The sequence below is a fragment of the Mesocricetus auratus genome, unplaced genomic scaffold, assembly GCF_017639785.1.
Source record: "Mesocricetus auratus isolate SY011 unplaced genomic scaffold, BCM_Maur_2.0 Super-Scaffold_100676, whole genome shotgun sequence".
In the NCBI taxonomy this organism is placed as follows: domain Eukaryota; kingdom Metazoa; phylum Chordata; class Mammalia; order Rodentia; family Cricetidae; genus Mesocricetus; species Mesocricetus auratus.
In genome coordinates, this window is record NW_024429266.1 from 173,049,568 (window position 1) to 173,069,468 (window position 19,901).

Consider the following 19,901-nt stretch of genomic DNA (forward strand, 5'->3'; position numbering starts at 1 on the left):
CAATGACAACATCAATATCTAAGACAATGTCTATTCCTACTTACTCTCCCCTCAAAAGTGCTATCTATTAATCTTATACCACATGGATAAGATTTCCTTAAGCATGAAAAGGCATATATAAAAATGACTTCCTACCTTTAGTATCCAGTTTCAGGGTGGATGTAGAGGGTGTCACAGGACCATTAGCATCTGAAAGACCAAGTACCGTCTTTCCTATGAGACTTGTCTCTTTAATCTCAGCAGAGGTATTTATCTCCTTTTGAGGGCTGAATTTCATGTCATTTTCTTTTCCCAACAACTCTGATACACAACCACCAGTTTCTCTAACCAGGAACTTGTCCATTAACCTGTTCCCCTGTTTGACAGGGTTAGGCTTGGCTTCAGCATTATGTACTTTAACAACAACTTTCTTTGAGGTGGAAGACACAGGAGATATGGGTGGTGACTCTAAAGCAGACTGCAACAGGCGAGTCCTTGGAACACATACAAAAAAGGGGGAAAAAGACAGGAAATTAAGATGTCAAATTAGACATAAACTAGGATCTCCCAACTAATACTTGTTTCTCTGAAACACAGAATTTATGCCACAGTCACAACTAAAGAGTTTCTTTTAAGACAAGAAACAAAGCAATAAATCAGAATTAAAAGGCAGTTCCTAAGACTTCAAGTATATTAGGTTCTAGCTGCTGATATGAGACTTACTCTACAATGGCTTAGTAAAATCTGGAGCAATACAGGAAGCAACAGTTAGTATCACTACTACACGATCGACACAAAAGTTTGATCCTTGTGATAAGAGAGACGCATGAAGCAACCCAACATCGCCCCAAGATCTTCCTTCACTTGGAAGCATTTTCTGGGATTTGTATATGGAACTGACATCTAAGCAGGAAAAGTAATCTCACTGTCTAGAAAGAAGAAAACACAATTCTGGGCAGAGGTGATGAGGACTAGGGACACAGGGTGCTTGGTATGTGGGAGCCATGAAAAGGAAACCTCTCACCCATTTGCAATCACCTCCAGGGTACACAAGGTCAAAACACACACAGGGGTCTGGTAGGAAACAGACATTGGTAAATAGATGCCAGAGGCCAATGCTGGAAAGATCTTTAGCTTAGCCCAGCCAAAGTGGAAATAGGAAATACCCTCATGAAGACCACAGGGATAAGGTGAGATGTCACAGAGGCCCTACCTTAGGAAAGGACACCATTATGTGCACAGTGTGTATGTTCACACAAATGTGTATTTGTGCATATGTGTTTTTACTTCTATATGTGTATAACTCATGTGTATGTATGTATATGTGTGTAAAACTAAAACTGAATCTAATAATACACTGCACCAACACTTAATGGGTCAAAAGCAAAGAGCTGGTAATTTAATTGCTTGTCAGAACAAAGAAAGGTTTTGGTCTACAATGCTCATAGAAAAGAAAGAAAATAGCTACTAATCAAACCATAACATTTTCAAAAGAAACAGATGAGAAGCTTATTTTTATTATGAATTAGTACTGAATTATATCAAATGCATTTTCTGCCCTCATTATGATTATATACATTTTTCTATTTTGTTAATATAGTTACATCAGCTGATTTTCCAGTGTATCTTAAATTTTTATGCCTAGGTTTTACTGTTTCATCAATGATTTTTGTGACTGCTTGTGAAAGATTATTAGAGTAGTTTTCCTTTCCTGGCTGGCTGGGTTTATCAAGGCTTTGCTTCTTTCTTTACCTCCCTCCTTCCCTTCTTTTCTCTTCTTTTCTTTCTGGACAGGGTCTCACTGTGCAGCCCTGGCAGGCCAAGAACTCATCAATCTGATAAAATGTTACTTAAAAAAAAACCTCACAACTAGAATCAATCATTAGTGATAACAAATGAGACATCCCCCCAAGACTGACCAAGACACAGATGTCTACCACCACCATCTCTCTTAAAACTGTAGAAAACGTCCTGAGCTAAAGGTAAAAACAAAAACAATAAATTTTTTTAAAGGCAAAATATTTTTCACTTCCAAAGGAAAAGTTAGGTACAAGGTAGGCAAGGGGGAGGTTCACTATACTATCTTCCCTACTTTCATATATATTTAGATTCTTCCACAATTTAAAAAAAGATTAAAAAAAAAAAGAAAAAGTAAGCTATGGGTGGTGGTACATGCCTATAATCTCAGCATTCAGGATTCTGAAGCAGAAGATTCTAATTCAAGCCCAATTTCAAAAATCAAGAAGAGAGGGAAATGGGGGAAAAGAAGAAGGGAGAAGAGAAGGAAAAGGAGAAATCAGAGAGAAAAATGCAGTAAAGTTAAAAAAAAAAACACCTAAGGACCTTGGTCTTAGGGAGGAAACATAAATTAAAAAAAAAAAAATACAGAACCATCATCTTCAATAGTCTCTTTTCCTTCCAGTCTCCGGATTTAGTACAAAGAAGGTTCTGAGAAAAGCTTTCCTTGCATGACAAAGGAGAGGAGACAAGGAGACAGTCGGTATTCAACCACAGATGATACACCACTAATCCTTTCAGCACATTAGTGGTAATTTTTCCCTTTATTCCACAATTCAGATGAACTGAATTCCAATTGGCTCTCTTATTTCAAGGCATGTCAATAAAGACTATGGCAGACAGTAGCAGCAAGGTCACACAATAAACTACTCTCAAAGCTAAAATTAAAATTCACTAACTTATTCCAGTACCACCTACTCTTGCCAGAGAAGCACAATAAAAAGCAAAGCCTCTACATAAGGGGGAAAAGAAAAGGCTTATACAATCTATGTATAATGAAGCCAAATACAATGGAGCCAAAGGGCTAAGAAAACAGCTCAATGACAGAGAGATTCCCTAGCATGAGGAAGGCTCAGGGTGCCAGTACCACACAATAAAAACTAAATTAAAATAAAACGTGGCCAAGCATGAGAAGATGAGGTAAGCATTCTTTATAGCTGATCAGAAAGCCTCATAGAAGGTAACCTGTGAGAACAGAGTCCAGAGAAAGTGGGAAGGTGGTCACCTGGGAAAACACCAGTTCACTTACAAGCATGTAGAGGAGAAACAAGAAGGCAGACAACTGAATAATAAAGGGAAGACATGAAGTCTGAGAGGGAACAAGACGGCAGGGCAACCAGAGGACTAACTCAGAAAGGACTTCGGCTCCTGCTCCAGTGAGATGGAGAACTCAACTGCTTGGGTGTTAAATGCTCCCTGAAGGCCTGAGTGCTAAATGGCATTAGTTTGGGAGTTGCTGTGGATCTAATTTAAGAAATGGGTCACCATGGGAGGTCCTTAGGCCACTGGAGCATGTCCTAACACAGGACTGTGGGCACATTCCTTGTCCTCTGTCCCTTACCTGGAATGCAAGCATCCTTTTACTATAATGTGCCATCGTCACCAAAGGTGAAGGCCCGTAAGGCCCAATCTTGGACTGGAAGCTCTAGAAGGAACAAAGTCATCTTTTCTCTTTATAAGTACACAGCCTGGGCACTTTACTATAGCACCATAAGCCTGCCTAACACAAAGAACTGCCACTAACTAACGGGCTTTACACATAACCCGACTCTGCTTTAAAGGAATTGCTTTAGTTATCACCATCAGGACGGATTTTAGGAAAACCAAAGTAAACGTAAGAATACAGTTAGCAAATTGTCAAAGTCTAGTAGGACAGCACTGACTTGGACCAGATTCTAGACAGTAAAGAGATGACAGACTCAGCCTTGGAAGCACTGTGAAGACAGAATCAGTGGAACTTAACAGATCAACAAATTAAGTGGTAATAAAACAGAGTTCAGGAAGACACCAGTCTTTTGCTAGAGTAGTTAAAAGAATAGTTCCAGTGCAAGGCTGAGGAGACAGTAGGTAAAAGTGTTACCATACAAGCTTCACAACCTGAATTTGGGTCCCCAGAAGTCAAGTAAAAGCCAGATGTAGCAGCAAAAGAATTTGTAATCCCAGGGTGTTCCCGTGGAGAGATGGGAGACAGAAACAAGACAAACTCCAGATGCTCAGGGGCCAGCTAGGCTGCTTATACTTTAACAGAGATTCCGTCTCAAAGTGGAAAAGCAAAGTATGATACTTGATGACTGTCCTGTGATCTTCATGCGGTTGGGTTTTTTTGTTTTGTTTTGTTTTCTGGTTTTTTATTTTTTTACTCTTTACTATTTGGGGGACCCACTACACAGCTCCCAAATAATCACACAAGAGACTTATTCTTTCTTACGAATACTGGGCCTTAGCTTGGTTTATTACTAGCCAGCTTTTCATAATTATCCCATCTGCTTTTTGCCTCTGGGCTTTTACCTTTCTCTATTTCTGTATATCTTTTCTTTCCTTCTTATTCTGTGTCTGGCTGGTAGATGAGTGGCTAGCCCCTGATGTCCTCCTCTCCTTCTCCTTTTCTCCCTCTCTATCTTTTCTCTCTCTCCTTCTATTTATTCTCTCTGCCTGCCTGACAGCCCCACGTATTTGTCTCTCCTGTCTACCTATTGAACATTCAACTCTTTATTAGACCAATTGGGTGTTTTAGACAGGCAAAGTAGCACAGCTTCACAGAGTAAAACAAATGCAACATAAAAGAATGCAACACATGTCTGCACCATACATTCCACAGCATAAACAAATGGAACACATCTCCAACTAATATCCACAACACCTCCACACATATACCATGGCACACACACACACACACGCACGCACGCACACACCAGTGCTGCTGTTCACACAGTCACAGCAACCATCAAAGCAGGTATTGTAAGGACTCAGGCATTATGCTGGCCTGTCCCTGTCACCTGGCAGAATGTACTCAGGTAGTACTTTGGTCAGTCCAGGGTTCCATGAGTACTACTCTGCATGCAGGTCAAGGGACCCCTTTAAAAGACAGACCCTCACCCAATATGCTTTTTTTCCTCTCTTTCTGGCTCTTCTCTCTCTCCACTCTTTTCTCTTTCTGTTCTTTTCCAGCTCTCTTCCCGCTCTCTCTTCCTGCTGTTCCCCTGGGGCAAACAGGACTTTTCCTGTCTCCCTCTTCTCTTCTGTCCTCTCAGTGTCTGTCTCTTTACCTCTTTTTTCTTTCCTTTCCCCTCCTTCCCCTTTCTAAAAAAACTTCGCACTTAAGCCCTGTCTGCCTGGTGTGTTTGTCTCTGCCTTGGTCACCCTCGCCTGCCATGGAATCCACCAAGGTTCCCCATGCAAGGTCCCCTTCCAGCTTTATCCTAACAGGGTAAAGAGAAGAGCATCAGCAGTCCCTTTTGCACATGTTAAACATCACTTGCTCTTAGAAGGCTCAAGGGTAAATATGAGATAACCTGTTGACAGGAGTCGAAGTTTTGGAGAAAAGCCTGTTTGAAGACTTGGAAAACATGGAAACAGAGACTCTGTGAAACTAAAACATTTTATAATTAATATACCCTAAAATAAGTTGAATGAAGATGTTAATTTCCAAATTGACGTTTACATTTAAATGGAATTGGTCACTTTCCCTTAATTTCCACCACCCTTATGAGTTCTTATCAATATGATCTGGCACTGCAGAACCTAACAGCTCTCATCACAGGCACTCAGATATCTCAGGGACAGATTACAGACTTGCAGAGCTGGAAAGGCTATCAGAGAGGAATCAGTATTTTATTGTACAGATGGGTAAATAAAGTCCTAAGTCCAAGTCATCCTGTTGGAAAGCATACAGATTAGATCTCAAACAGCTGACAGAGCCCCAAAACTGTCTGCCACAGGGCGTATTGCTCTGAGTAAGTAATTGTGACACAGAAAATATAGAAGAAGCTTGCATTTTGCTAACTACACAAGTAACCTCATCTCTTTAGAATGTGGCCAAGAATCAAAACTCACACTACGTCTCTAGGTGCATAAGTCATTAAGGCCATATAATAAATTTAGCTACACTACTGGAGTCCCTGAAAATGTTTGCTTTGATCTGAAACATGCAAAGAGCAGTTTAGAATCATCTGATGAGGGCTGGAGAGATGGCTCAGCCATTAAAGGCTAGGCTCACAACCAAAAATATAAGAACCATCTGATGAAGACAGAGACCACTAAAGCACATTCTTTTCTTTTCTTTTCTTTTTATTTTATGTGCACAAGTTTTTACCTGCATGTACCACGTGTGTATGTAGTGCCTGCAGAGGCCAGAAGAAGGCATTGAGTATCCCTGGACCTGGAGTTAGAGATCTTTGTAAGCTACCATGTGGGTGTTAAAAATCAAACCCCAGGCCTCTGGAGAACAGCAAGTGCTTTCTCCAGCCCCTACAGCACATTCTTAGTAGTAACTTAGAGCATCGATGTGTGAGACGGAAATGCACAGTAGTAATAGAATCTGGTTTCTGATTCCTCTGTACCAAGTACTATCACAATGACCTTTACATAACTCCCATCAACAGCACCATTTATCTTTTCAGATGAAGACATAGGGATCAAAAGGGTAAATCTCTTGATTGCAATCATAATCAGAGAACAAGGACTAGAGCCTAGTGCCACCTGAACGCAAAGCTAGCTATAAATGACACCATAACCACAACCACAGGGGAACTCACATCCTGTTTGTGAGATACTAAAAGCATTATCTGCTATTATTGTTATCTAAAACGTTTTGGTAAATTCTCTGGCAATTTCAAACATAAAACTGTATTCTGACCATATTCACCCCCACCTCCCTTGTCCTCTATTACTCCCTCCCACTCCATCGGAACTCTTCTCCCAGCAAGCCCTAGTCCTGTCCTGTCATCCTACTTCATCCCTCTCTCTATCTCTCTCTCCCTCCCTCCCTCCCTCCCTCCCTCCCTCCCTCCCTCCCTCCCTCCCTCTCTCTCTCTCTCTCTCTCTCTCTCTCTCTTACTGAGTTTACTTAAGGTTGCTTGCATGAGAATAGGGCTGGGTTTACTTACTAGAGCAGAGTCACTTATCAATGGCTACATCACTAAAGATGTAATGGTGGCAGAGGCAGCACACGCCTTTAATCCCAGCACATTCGGGAGGCAGAGGCAGGCAGAGCTCTGAGTTCAAGGCCAGCCTGGTCTGCAGAGCAAGTTCCACACAGAGAAACCCTGACTCGGAAAAGGGGGAGGGAAAGGGAGAGGAGGAAAAGGAAGGAAGATGACTCCTCATCCCTTAAGAGCCACCAACTAACTTGGGGAGAGGTGGGACTAAGATGAATATATTCTTACATTTGGAATATGGAAAGAGAACTCCAAATTTGACCAACCCAAATAATTCATAAAACCAATGCTATAGATGGAGACTGGCCTCTATTAAAAAACAAAGAAATAGCCGGGCGTTGGTGGCGCACACCTTTAATCCCAGCACTCGGGAGGCAGAGGCAGGCGGATCTCTGTGAGTTCAAGGCCAGCCTGGTCTACAAAAGCTAGTTCCAGGACAGCCTCCAAAGCTACACAGGGAACCCTGTCTCAAAAAAAAAAAAAAAAAGAAATAATACTTTACCACTTAAGGCAGGAATGATGCTCTCTTTACAAAACACAACAATAAAAAAATCTAACTAAACTTTTGTTCAAAACAGTAGATTAAGAATTTCTTCCCTAAAATGCAGTTCTTGTTCTGTAACCCAAGCTAGCCTCAAACTCATTATCCTCAGCTTCCCAAATGCTAGGATGACAGTAAGCCACCACACCTGGCAGAAACATTACTTTAAATTAAAATGATCCAAGAAAAAGTGTGCTCTTTGAAAATGAACACCAAAGGCCAAAAGATAATGTAAAAGATCCACGTCATCCTGTATCTGAAACCTCTTAAATTATTTCCCATATCTTCTTATTATTTAATTTAGAATATTAAATTTTTAAAAATCAAAATGGCATATAAAATCATAATGGTAGATGAGAAAGACAAGAAATAAAATCAACAAGCAATATAAATACCTTACATTTTAGTCATAAGATTAAACTTCTTCCCTCATCAATCTTAGACCAGAGTTCAAACAAGTACTAATATCGATTAACTTCTATTTCATCCCTACTAATTTTGCAGACGAAATACCATAGAACAGGGTGAACATCCAAGAAATGAGCACCTCAATGATGATGCTAACAATGGTAATGCCAAAGAAGGCAAGCACAAAGAGAATGACAAAATCCATCTGGGGATCTGGAAATGCACAGACACATAAAAATAAATCTTAAAAAGCAAAGTCAAACAAAACAAAAACAAGTTGAAGAGATGGTTCAGTCTTGTTTTGGTGGAAGCAAGACTACCTAAGTTTAAGCCCCAGGACCCCCATAAAAACCTGAGGCTGTTAATGCATTGGAGAGGGCTGGCATCCATGCCAGACTTTGCTGACTCCTCATGGAGGCACTTACCCATGAGGAGGAATGGACTGTGGGAGGACTGGGAGGGAGGGGGTGGGGGGAAAGAGAACTATGATTGGAATGTAAAATGAAATTTAAAAGAATAAATGATTTAATAAAAAAAAAAAAGCTGGGGCTGGCCAGGCAGAGACAGGCAGACCCTTAAAACTTACTAGCTAGTCAGCCTATCCAAATTGTCAAACTTCAAGTCAGTGAGAAACACTCCCCAAAGAAAGACACCCAATACTGATCTCTAGCTTCCATACCCTCACATACATGTCCACCAACATTAACAAGTACACATCACACCTACATATTTTCCCCACCAAAAAAACCCTAATAGACAAGAGACTTTACAGTAAGAAAGCAATGACTTCAATGGAAGAATCAGAACCATGTAGTTTCTTAATCTAGAAAAATACACCACCCTTATGTGGCCTCACTAAGGAAGTAGTTACTGCAATGAACATTAGGAGAGTCCAAAGTACCAAACGCGATCATCTTTAGTACACAAACCTATGAATAAATGTGCAATTCTAATAGCACTCTGACGACATTTTTAGAGGCAAGGTATCTCCAGGAATGTTCCAACAAGTCAAGAAGTCCTCCCTTACATGAATATATGAACTAATAATTAAAACAATGCAAGATATGTTTGGTAAGACATGCCTTCTTATATCCCTTTGGGTAACCAAACTCATAGTCACACATTCATGCATTTGACAGTTAAGGAGCAAAGCTATGTATGAGAACTTTACAGAGAAGCAGTTAGTTATATGTCTCACACAGCATACCATATTACACATGCTGAATAAATCTGATTAAGAATTAATAGGTTAAACATACAAACAGAACCAATTACAGATATGTGTACATAAAAGTGTTAGTATACACAACTACATAGAAACATGTATTCCCTAGCACTGTCCATTAAGAAGCCTCAAAGCCTAACACCCCAGTAGCAATACAACATCAACTATAAAGAGCCAATTAATCCAAGCTTTAACCCTTAATTGTTTCAAAGAGGAGACTTTCTATCAAACAGAGAAAATCCTATGACTACATACTAGAACTTTCTCAGATGTGCAGTGGCTATCATCACTCCCCTTCTGCTCCAGTATGTATGGGGATTGGGAGGAGGTACACATAAAAAGCGAAGGCAGTCAGAAGTTAGTCACAAAACTGAATCATACCGTGCAAAATTCATGCTTTTTACCAGTTCGTCTAAAAGGCGATTATTTCTCAGGTCTGGTTCTGTTACTGCCTAGAAAAGAAAAACAACAGATGGAAAAGATCAGTTTTTGAGATGTCTGACCTGTCCTGAGGCTCTCTGTCCCACTCATCTTCCACGAAAGCCTCAAAATAAAGTGAATTCATCTCATACTAACTCAGAACTTCAGCCAGTGGATCAGAACCTGCTAACTGGAAGCCTGACAACAGCTCTCAAAAGCATGTTAAAACTATCTGCTATTACACTCTGCACCAACTAAGACAAAATACAATATGAACAAGGATTTTTCTTCAAAATACCAAACCTCTAGCTTTCCCCAAATTACTCAGAAACAGAGGAGAGATACTTCTATGTAATAACACTCCAAGAGGCACTAAGTGTTCAAACAGGTTAAAAACAAGAACACAAAACTACAGATGCACTAGCTAGCACTGCAGTGTGGATGTTGTCTGGTATGCCTTGGCGCTAAGTCCATCTGAACAAAGGCAGCACAGCAAGGGCAAAGACCTCTGAGACTGGAAGCAACTGTATTGTTTATGGCACAGGAAACAGTTTAGACAAGTTTAGTGACACTGACCCAGTGTACCAGCCAGAGTGGTTACCCCTCCACTCCCTGTAGTGTCCTGTTCAAGAGAGCCAGGTCTCTCTTTTCTTTACCTGGACGCAGGTTTGATTTCCCATTCTAGCTCCCTCTCTACCTGTTCTCACCTCAGGAAAGTCTCAGGGATGGCCAGCACACTTGCTGACGTTTGTTCTAAAGGGCTGGTCTGGGAGAGTGGTAAGAGACCGAGGAGGCTTGGGTGAGTCCAGTTGCCATGGATCTCTTGCCTCCTCTACAAATACAAACACCAGTACTTCATAAAGAATCCCACCAGTAGTTTTCATCCAAAGTGAGACTTTATAAAAAGTTATAAAAACATAAATTGAGTCAAAGAGTACTTCAGCCTTTGACTTCACAAGATTCATTTAGGGTATCAAAAGTCCTGCTGAGAAGTGGGACAAAATCCAAGTCTCTATGCATACTTGAGAAGTCCTTCCTGGAAACAGCCAAGTGGTTAATTCAGTAACTACATATGATTCCATGCATTTTTGTGGATAGAGAAAGCAAAATATCTGTCCCGATCAACAACCTTTTTTAAAAGAAAATAAAAACTTACCACACAGCAAGTTGGGCACTGAGTTTTATAGGACAAAAATTTTCTTATACAAAGAGAGCAATCTGCAAAAAAACACAAATGCAACATAGGACGTTATGCTAATCAGTAATGCAGGAACCTAACCTTTAACAAAATTTTGGCCTAAGAATAGAGTTCTTCCATCATTGTACCATTATAATTATAATTGTATTTTTCTTGCTCCACGAGTTATTTACTGTTAAGGAAAGGAAATGCATCTAGTACAATGAACTTTTAAACTCTTACAACTCTAAGCACACACCACTCCCTCTTTGCTCAATTTATAAACCACAGGAACACACAGAAGCCCTAGGCTTATTTTATACATGTGCCAGATACCTGCACCCTAACCCTGTGATGCCTACCACCCTTTACTTAACAAGTACTTGAGTGGCAGGTACCAAAACAACACACAGAGCTAAGCTACATTTTTTTTTAACTCTTCATAACTGAGGCAGCATAAGATGCACTCCCAAAGAAAACTACCTGGTATAATACCTCCCTGGTGGCTCCTTTACATGAAGCCTGAGTTCACCTGAATTAAGAAGCCTTATTCAAAACAAATCCATTTAGCTGAGGAAGCAAAGCCAGTATTATTTTGATGGTGCAATTCATAAATAAAGTATTCCCACCTCCACAACAATACTACAAAGGGAAAAAGGAAGGGACATATTATGTCCAAGGATACACAAAAAACAGGTTGAGCTCTTCTGGGTATTGCAAAGAAGCTGGAAGTTGCCATTCAGTCCTCAGAAAAACAAGGTCACAGGCTAAACTGCTATCTCTCCCCAAAAGAACTAGACAGGCAGCCTTACAGAGAGAAGAACCCACAAACAGAAAGCACCTCAAGAGTCAGAAAAGAAACCTATACTGGAGCCAACACCAAAGAGAACATCTGACGTGTGACTGACAGCTGTTGGAAAGAACAGAAAGTTGGTACCATGAGTGGGATACTGTTCTGAAGGGCCTGACCATGCTGTTTTTGGAGGAATGTGGCAGACTTTGAGACTTTGGACTAGGAGAGCAGTTGAAGTGGGGCTTAATGGGTCATCCTAATAGGAGTGTGGAAGACAGCAATGATAAGAGCAGTGTGGATTATGAAGGCCCAGCTCAAAAGGTTTCAGAGGGGAACAATATTAGCAACTGAAATAGAAAACATTCTTGTGGTATTTTGGCAAAGAATGTGGCTGCTTTCCACACTTGTCCTAAATTGAAAACAATGGATTAATTTCCTTGGCAGAGGAAATTTTAAGACAGCTGAACACTGACTCTCGAGTGGTTCTTAGTAATCATTCTTATATGGATCTACAATGAAAAAGAACAAGTAGGGCAAAAAGAAATACAAAATATAGTTTGTGAAGAAAAAGAATAGCAGAAAATTTAATGTCAGAGCCAAGGCCTGTGCTGAAAGAGATGAGAAGATTAAAGAAAGACCTGTTATACAATAGAATAAAGGGAGGGGTACACTCAGGGCAAAACCCCATTCAGCAATGCATAAAAATTTTTCTCCTGCTAAAAACAAAGGCAAGCACTAGGCTGGGTGGTGGTGGCAGCTCACACCTTTAATCCCAGCACAAAGGAGGCAGAGGCAGATGGATCTCTGAGTTTGAGGCCAGTCTGGTCTACAGAATGAGTTTCAGGACAGCCAGGACTGTTTCACAGACAAACCCTGTCTTGAGGGTGGGAGGGGAGCTTCTACAAATGTAATTCAAGGAGCAGGCTAGGCTCTATCCCAGTTGGGCAGTAAAAGTTGGCAGTGTTACCAACATGATTCTTGCTTTCAAGTCATGAAGATACACAAGTAAAGTGGTTGTGGAATCTCCCTCGAAGGCTAAATAGAGCCACTGAGGTCAGACATATGGCAGGAGAGTCCCAGCATGGAAGCCCTGAAAGGCTACTCCATGAAGCTGTGACACTGAAGCCTGGATTGTGTTGGAGACCCAAGATGTTAGAGATACCAGAGCCTTGGGATATCTGGCAAGGGAAACTGTATATAGAAAGTGAAACTAACCCAAGAGCAAGGAGTGTGGTGTAGTCAGCAAAACTGGAAGGGAAGAACCATCTAAGTCCTCTGAATCAGACAGAGCTAGAGGATCTGGAGTTTGTTCAGTCTTGTGTTGGTCCATATGCCCCTTTTTTCCTCCATTTTGAAATGATAAGGTATACTCTATATATGTAATTTGGTTTTTGATTTTTGGGCTTACAGGAGGTTGCAATTAAAATACTGCCTTGAGTTTCAAAAGAGACTTTGAACTTTTAAACTGTGTTGAGACTGAAAAACTATGGGGACTTTTGAAACTTGACAAAATGTATTTTGCATTATATGACCACAAATCTATAGAGGCTAGTGGCATGTGGTGGTTTGAATGAAAATGGCCCCAGAGGCTCATAAATTTGAATATGAGGTCTCCACTCATTGGAACTGTTAGGGAAGGATTAGAAAGTGTGACCTTGTTGAAGAAGTGTCACTAAGGGGTGGACTTTAAAGTGGCAAAAGACTCACACCATTCCTGGCTTGCTCTCTCTGCCTCATGGTTATCTGTCAATATGTGACCTCTTAGCTACTGCCCCAGAACCATGCTGCCCGCCTACTGCCATGCTTCCTACCATGATGGTCATGGACTCTAACCCTGAAACAGTAACCCAAATAAACTCTTTCTATGAGTTGTCTTGGTCATGATGTCTTATCACAGCAAAAGAAAAGTAATCAAGACACACAGTAAGAAGTCTCCCAGGCAATATTTAAGTTACAAATTCCTAAACATGACTGCTGAGCTCAGGCCCCTACAGGGATGGCTACTGCTTTTAATTTAGTTCCCAGACTCTACTCATACTTATACTAATTCAGTGGATGTGGATCATAAAAAAAAAATAATAATCACATCACTTTAAATCATACTGATTCAACAAAATTTTTAGCTGATACACCATCCGAAAAGCAGTGGTGGAATGAGCCTTTAATCCCCATACTTGGGAGGCAGAGGCATGCAGATCTCTGTGAGTTCATCCTGGTCTACAAAGCAAGTTCCAGGACATCTAGGGCTGTTACACTTTCGAAAAACGAAAGAAAGATAAAAATGAATGAAAAATACAATAAGAAAACAAAACAGCATTCATCCAACTAAGGACAAGCACCCCAGAATGTAAAGGAGTGCAACTCTGCATAACTTTGTGACCCTCATCTGGAACAACACAATGACTTTGGGTCCTGTTTAACTAACCTGCTTCTTAACTCATTCAAACTTTAATAACTAAATGCAAACATAATGTTTGTTGCTTGTTTACAAACAAACAAGTAGAGTGAAACCAAATAAAGTGATTTACAACAATAAAACCTGAAATGGTTAAGGAGCAGCAAGCAATAAATAACTAGGATTAAATGCTATCAATCCAAGACAATATCAAATGATAAATCTAGCTATAGATACATCTATGTATATTCCAAAGACCACATTAACTGAAATGGGAAGAACTTTATGTGATGAAGAAACTTAACTGTACTTGTTATATGACATTATCTGTCAGAACTCATTGAACATGCTCGTTTTAATGTATGATTTCTATTGTTTTATAAATATATTAAAATATATTTAGAAATGATCCCCAAATTTGATCTTGGCTATTAATATGACTCTACATGGAAAGAAGCGAATATTTGTAAAGACTCATTGTGGTGGTTTCAATGAAATGCCCTCCATTTTCTCAGGCATTTGAATATCTGGTTCCCAGTTGGTGGCACTATTTAGGGAGGTTGACGAAATGTGGCCTTGTTGGAGGAAGTTAGTTTAAAGACACTCTCCATTTCATGTTCCATCTCTCCACTTCCTGTTGATGGTATGAGATGTGAGCCCTCAGGCTCTAGCCTCCAGCTCCAGTGCCTGCTTGACTGCAGCCACAATTCCCTGCTGTGATGGAGATGGACTCTTATCTCTCTGGGAAGTGAGCATCAAATAAACCCTGCCTTCCATAGACTACTTGGTCAGGGTGTTTTATCACAGCAACAGAAAAGTAATAATACACTCAAAATAGGCCAGGCAGTGAGGGTTTTTTTGTTTTGGGTATGTACACATGGAAGTCAATCACCCTCCATCTTATTTTAGAGACAAGGTCTCTCACTGAACCTGAAATTCACTCTGTTACTGTTGTTTTTCCAGGAAGGCTGACTATAGTGATCTCCCAAGATTCACCTAACTCTGTCCATAGTGCTAAGGCTATAGATGTACACTACCCTTGGCTTTTTTGTGGGTAGTAGAGAGCAGAACTCATATCCTCTCTTTACCCATTAAACCATATTCCACAGCCTCAAGCTCTGCATATTAATTCTCAGAACTATCTTCTGAAGTAAAAATTACTCAACAGACTCTTACATTTAGAGAAATGTTGGGCAATAATTATAAACTCATCCACTTAGTAAGTGGCACTTAACAGTCAGCGTAGGTGTATCTGTAAAGCCGACATTTGACAACATCTTATGACTTCACAGAACTTTTTGTTAAAGCTTTTTCCCAATAAAACCATCTTATTTTTAAGCCAAACTGAACTGACTTTTAACTTTCCAAGACAAATATCAACTTAAAGCAAAGAAAAAAAAAGATCATAAATCTAAATATTCAATAATCTATCATTAGCCTAAATGATAGGTTAATTACTTTCCACAACAAAAGCTATTAAAATACTTAGGAGAATGGCAATGCACTTGCCTAAGTATGTATGAGAGTGTGGTTAAATCCACATCACCTAACAAATAAGTAAACAAATGAATAAGCACTAAAAACATACTTCTCATAAAGAAGATAAGCAATTCTACTGCACTACTCTTTTCAGTATCACACAGCTGCTAAGTGATAAAACTATCTGCAATACTCTTCAATGAGAGAATTCTGAGGGAATCCAGATGGTCCTTGAATTATGATGGCTTGACAATTTTCCAACTGTACCAGAATACAAAAATGGCATTCACTCAATAGAAACCATATTTTACATTTTGATTTCCTTGGTCCTGCTCCCCACAACCTTCCACTAGCAATATATAGTACAATACTTTTAAATGCTGGACAGAGGCAGTAGGCACAACTTTCCATCAGCCTGTTGGTCAGGAGTGTCAGTTCATTCCACCTGTACTGTGCTACAACAGAAAAATTTTTTCAACTCCTTGACAGGTTTACTGGGATATAATCCCATATTGAAAAGCATCTCCATTCCTATTGTTTTGAAGTTTAAGATTTATAATTCCACACCAAGTGGTTGAACCATTTGTCATTCTGCTAAAGATATCCCAAAGCTTAACATATTAAACTACTCAGCAAATAACCACATATTGTTATCAAAACCTTTAGTGATGCAATTTATACAAAACGCATATAAAAATATCCAAAAGATAGAAATATAAGAACCTGGTAAGAAATTGCCATACTCAAGATGAGGTGATGGCATACATTTTCTTAAAAGTACAAAATGGAGGAATGAAAGATAAAAAATAAATGTGAATGAATCTTCAGTGTTAATGAAAACTCATACATTATGCTTTTACTAACACTAAAATGTACTTACAGTTGTGAGAGCACTGGGGGATTATCACTGCAATGTTGAAATACTCGAAGCAAATCCCACAACGAAGCAAATCATCTATTGTCTGAAATATAAAAGCATGTCAGCAACAGCAGAATCAATACCTGGCACACAACTTTCCCTCTATTTCCCCTAAAATTAATTCCATAACACTTATTTGTGAGTTATATATATTCAAAACTCTAACTACAGGTAAACAACAACGTATCATGACAAATAGAGAAAAAAATGATGCCACAAATATTCAAATTTTCTGGGTTTGTGGCGCATATCTTTAATCCCAGAACTCAGGAGGCAGAGACAGGTGGATCTCTTCAAATCTGAGGCCAGCCTAGTCTACAGAGTAGACTCTTACATAGAGAAACCTTGTCTTGAAAAACCAAAATTAAATAAATAGAAATCAAAAACTTCAAACTTCAGGTCTGGACAGTTGGTGCTGCAGGTTCCTGTGCCATACTGCTGTTAGCCCTTCACGAAGGGCTCCCACATTCCTATTCTTCTCCCGTTTCTCTCTCTTCAGAACCCATTCTCTGGCATAAGGTCACCACTAGTGGAAGGTATCAACAATCAGTCTCCACACAGCTTAAGAACCAAGTTGGAGACTAGTAAAGCCAACCATTAAAACGTCTCTAGTAGGGTATGGTCACATGCACCTGTAATCCTAGACTTCGGAGGCTGAGGTAGGATTCTGAGACCGAAATTGCCATCCTCCTCATGGTAGTTCAATACCTTCTGCATGATACACCACAGCGCAGTTGAATGAGGAAGCCTTCAAAATAGCTAGCTACAATCAGTGTCAATTCAGACAACAAGCTAAACAGAACAGGATTTATTTTGCAACTTAAAATCTTTTAAACTGTTTAAGAAAGGTACCAATAGCCGGGCGCTGTGGCACACGCCTTTAATCCCAGCACTCGGGAGGCAGAGGCTCTGTGAGTTCGAGACCTGCCTGGACTACCAAGTGAGTTCCAGGACAGCCTCCAAAGCCACAGAGAAACCCTGTCTCGAAAAACCAAAAAAAAAAAAAAAAAAGAAAGGTACCAATAGTAACTATGGTAGGCTGCTTTATTCTCAAGAAATAAAGGTGTGGGAAGCTGAGGGGTTAGCTGAAGGGCGGAGTCTTTGTCTGGCATGGAAGTGGCCCTGGTTGCCATCCTGAGCTACAAACACACACACACACACACACACACACATTTTCCAGCACTTGGGAGGCAGAAAGGAGGATCTCTGAGTTCAAGACCAGTCTGATCTACATAGTTAGTTTCAGGACGGCCAGAACTATACAGTGAGACAGAAGAAGAAGAAGAGGAAGAGGAAGAGGAAGAGGAAGAGGAAGAAGAAGAAGAAGAAGAAGAAGAAGAAGAAGAAGAAGAAGAAGCAAAAGTAGAATGTATTCCAGAAGAAGAACAAGAACAAGAAAAATAAGAACAAGAACAAGAAGAACAAGAACAAGAACAAGAAAAATAAGAACAAGAACAAGAAGAACAAAAACAAGAAGCAAAAGCAGAATGTATTCCATAATTCCATATATGAAAAAAATCCTGAAAAGATACAACAAAGTGATAAATCATAGCTACTAAGATCAGGGAACTGGACAATGAGGGAAATGGCAGGAAGGAGATCTGTTTCATTTTATGTATTTCCTAAACCATATGAATCTATTACTTAAAAATTGTAGAGTCCGGCCTGGCAGTGGTAGCTGCAGTCCCAGCACTCAGGAGGCAGAGGCAGGCAGATCTCTGTGAGTTCTCAGCTAGCCTGGTCTACAGAGTGAGTTCCAGGACAGCCAAGGCTGTTACACAGAGAAACCCTGTCAAGATTAAAAAAAAAAAAAAATGTAAAGACCGAACAGATGGCTGAGCAGTGAAGAGCACCAGCTGCTCTTGCGGAAGACCTGGGTTGGATTCCTGGCACCCATACCATGGCTCACGACCATCTAGGATTCCAGTTCCTCTTCTGTCCTCTACAAGCACCAGGATGCACACAGAGCACAGACATGCACGCAGGCAAAATACTCAATGCACAAAATAAAATAACTGTTTAAAGAAATGTAAACATAAGCAAATACCATTATGGTGGCACCTATTTTTAAACCTAGCACTTCAGAGGCAGGAGCAGGAGGATCCAAAGCTAGATGCCAGCTTGGGCTAGGTAGCAAGCTCCAAGCCTGACTCAAAATCAAACACAAACAAACAAAAGATTGCCATTAACAATCCATATGTGAAATATTACATAGCTCTTAAAAGCCTGCTTGTCCTGAGCAGTGGTGGCAGACATCTTTAATTCCAGGGCTCGGAGGCTGAGGTCAAGGGAGTTCCAGAACAGCCAGGGATACACAGAGAAACCCTGTCATCTAAAACAAAACAAACAAAAAACCTGCTTGCAAAGATTAATCGTCACAGGGAAATGCATTGTATTTAAGAAAAGCAAGGGAAAAACCTACACTCAGGGGGCAGAGGCAGGAGAGCTACCCAATGATTCTTAGTCAAAAGACCAAAACCAAAAAATATCCACCCAAGTAAATGTTACTTAAATGAAATAATTCAGTGTGTAATAATTCCTTAAAATCAAAGGCTGAGTGCTAGACCTAGGTCCTGATCTCTGTTTTAAAAAGATGTGTGCCAGGGGATGGCCAGTGGCCCATGACTTTAAACCCGGTGCTCAGGATGCTTGAGCAGGTGGCTCTTTGAGTTGGAGACTAGCCTGGACTACTGACCAGGCAAGGGCTAGAGTAAGACGTTGTCTCATGAATTAATAAAATAAATAAAAGTCAAATAAAAGAGAATTGTGTCAGTATTGAGAAAGGCAGGGCACATCAGGGAGAAACCGGTTGCAAGTGTGCCAAGAACGAGGAGCACTTCTGAACCTTGGCGAGAAATGGAAAGCCATGGTAAGCAGATCCCCTGCTTTGCTGCTGGATTATAAAAATGTCATCCGATGCACGGTCCACCCAAATCTCGCGTGACGTCACTGATAACACAGGAAATCCTCGGAGGATGAGCTGTCACCATTGTTGACACTGCGTTACAGTGACTTTATCCTGACGACGAGGTGGTTGTGACAGAAACCCAGAGCATCGGGATCGTTAGGGCGGCCATCCCGGGCTCATCGCGTACGGCCGCAGCGTGTTCCCGGACCGTCTCGGGAGTTGGAAACTGAGGCGCGGCGTCGCGAGGCCGGCCAGGGTAGGGCCAGACCGAGGCGCGCGGCCGGGGCCGCCCCGCTGGCACCACTGCCGTCCGCACCCCGGCCTCCCTGGGACACTCACCTTCATCATCGCCAGCCCGGGAGGCCACCGCGGCTCCGCCAGGGCCTCCATGGTCGCACCTGACATGCCCGCCAGCTACCGGCCTGCCGCGTAGCTCCTATACTCGAAATTCCCCGCGCTACAGCATACGTCAGCAACGCGCGACGCGCTCGAGGCGAGCGCACAGCATGCTGGGAGCTGTAGTTAGCATGAGCGGTTTTTTGGAAGCCCGCAGGGGGAAATTGAGAATTCCAGGGCGCAACCTGGAGTGGTATAGTCCTTAGACTCTGGGAGACAAGCGGATGATTGGAAGATGGAGAGCAGTTTGTATGTGTCTTAGAAAATAAATAAAAAAGATTCCAGAAGGTGACCGATTATTAGGAAAA

The 19,901-nt window shown here is 40.9% G+C and overlaps 1 protein-coding gene across 6 annotated transcripts in view; it reads right to left on the reverse strand.

Annotated features, from left to right (window-relative positions):
* Positions 1 to 19,658, reverse strand: part of Rad18 (RAD18 E3 ubiquitin protein ligase) — an 81,502-nt gene extending 61,844 nt beyond the window's left edge. For 4 of the 6 annotated variants that reach the window (XM_040738330.1, XM_040738329.1, XM_040738328.1 and 1 more), the window contains exons 1-5: positions 19,537 to 19,658; positions 16,251 to 16,332; positions 10,683 to 10,744; positions 9,488 to 9,558; positions 136 to 473 (exon numbers count right to left, since the gene is read on the reverse strand). In XM_040738330.1, the coding sequence (XP_040594264.1) occupies positions 136 to 473; positions 9,488 to 9,558; positions 10,683 to 10,744; positions 16,251 to 16,332; positions 19,537 to 19,602 (619 nt within the window). In that variant the 5' untranslated portion in view covers positions 19,603 to 19,658. Of the gene's footprint in view, positions 1 to 135; positions 474 to 9,487; positions 9,559 to 10,682; positions 10,745 to 16,250; positions 16,333 to 19,134; positions 19,153 to 19,536 lie in introns of those variants that run through there. The other 2 variants (XM_040738333.1, XM_040738332.1) reach the window with 2 other exon arrangements.
* Between the last annotated feature and the right edge of the window lie 243 nt (positions 19,659 to 19,901).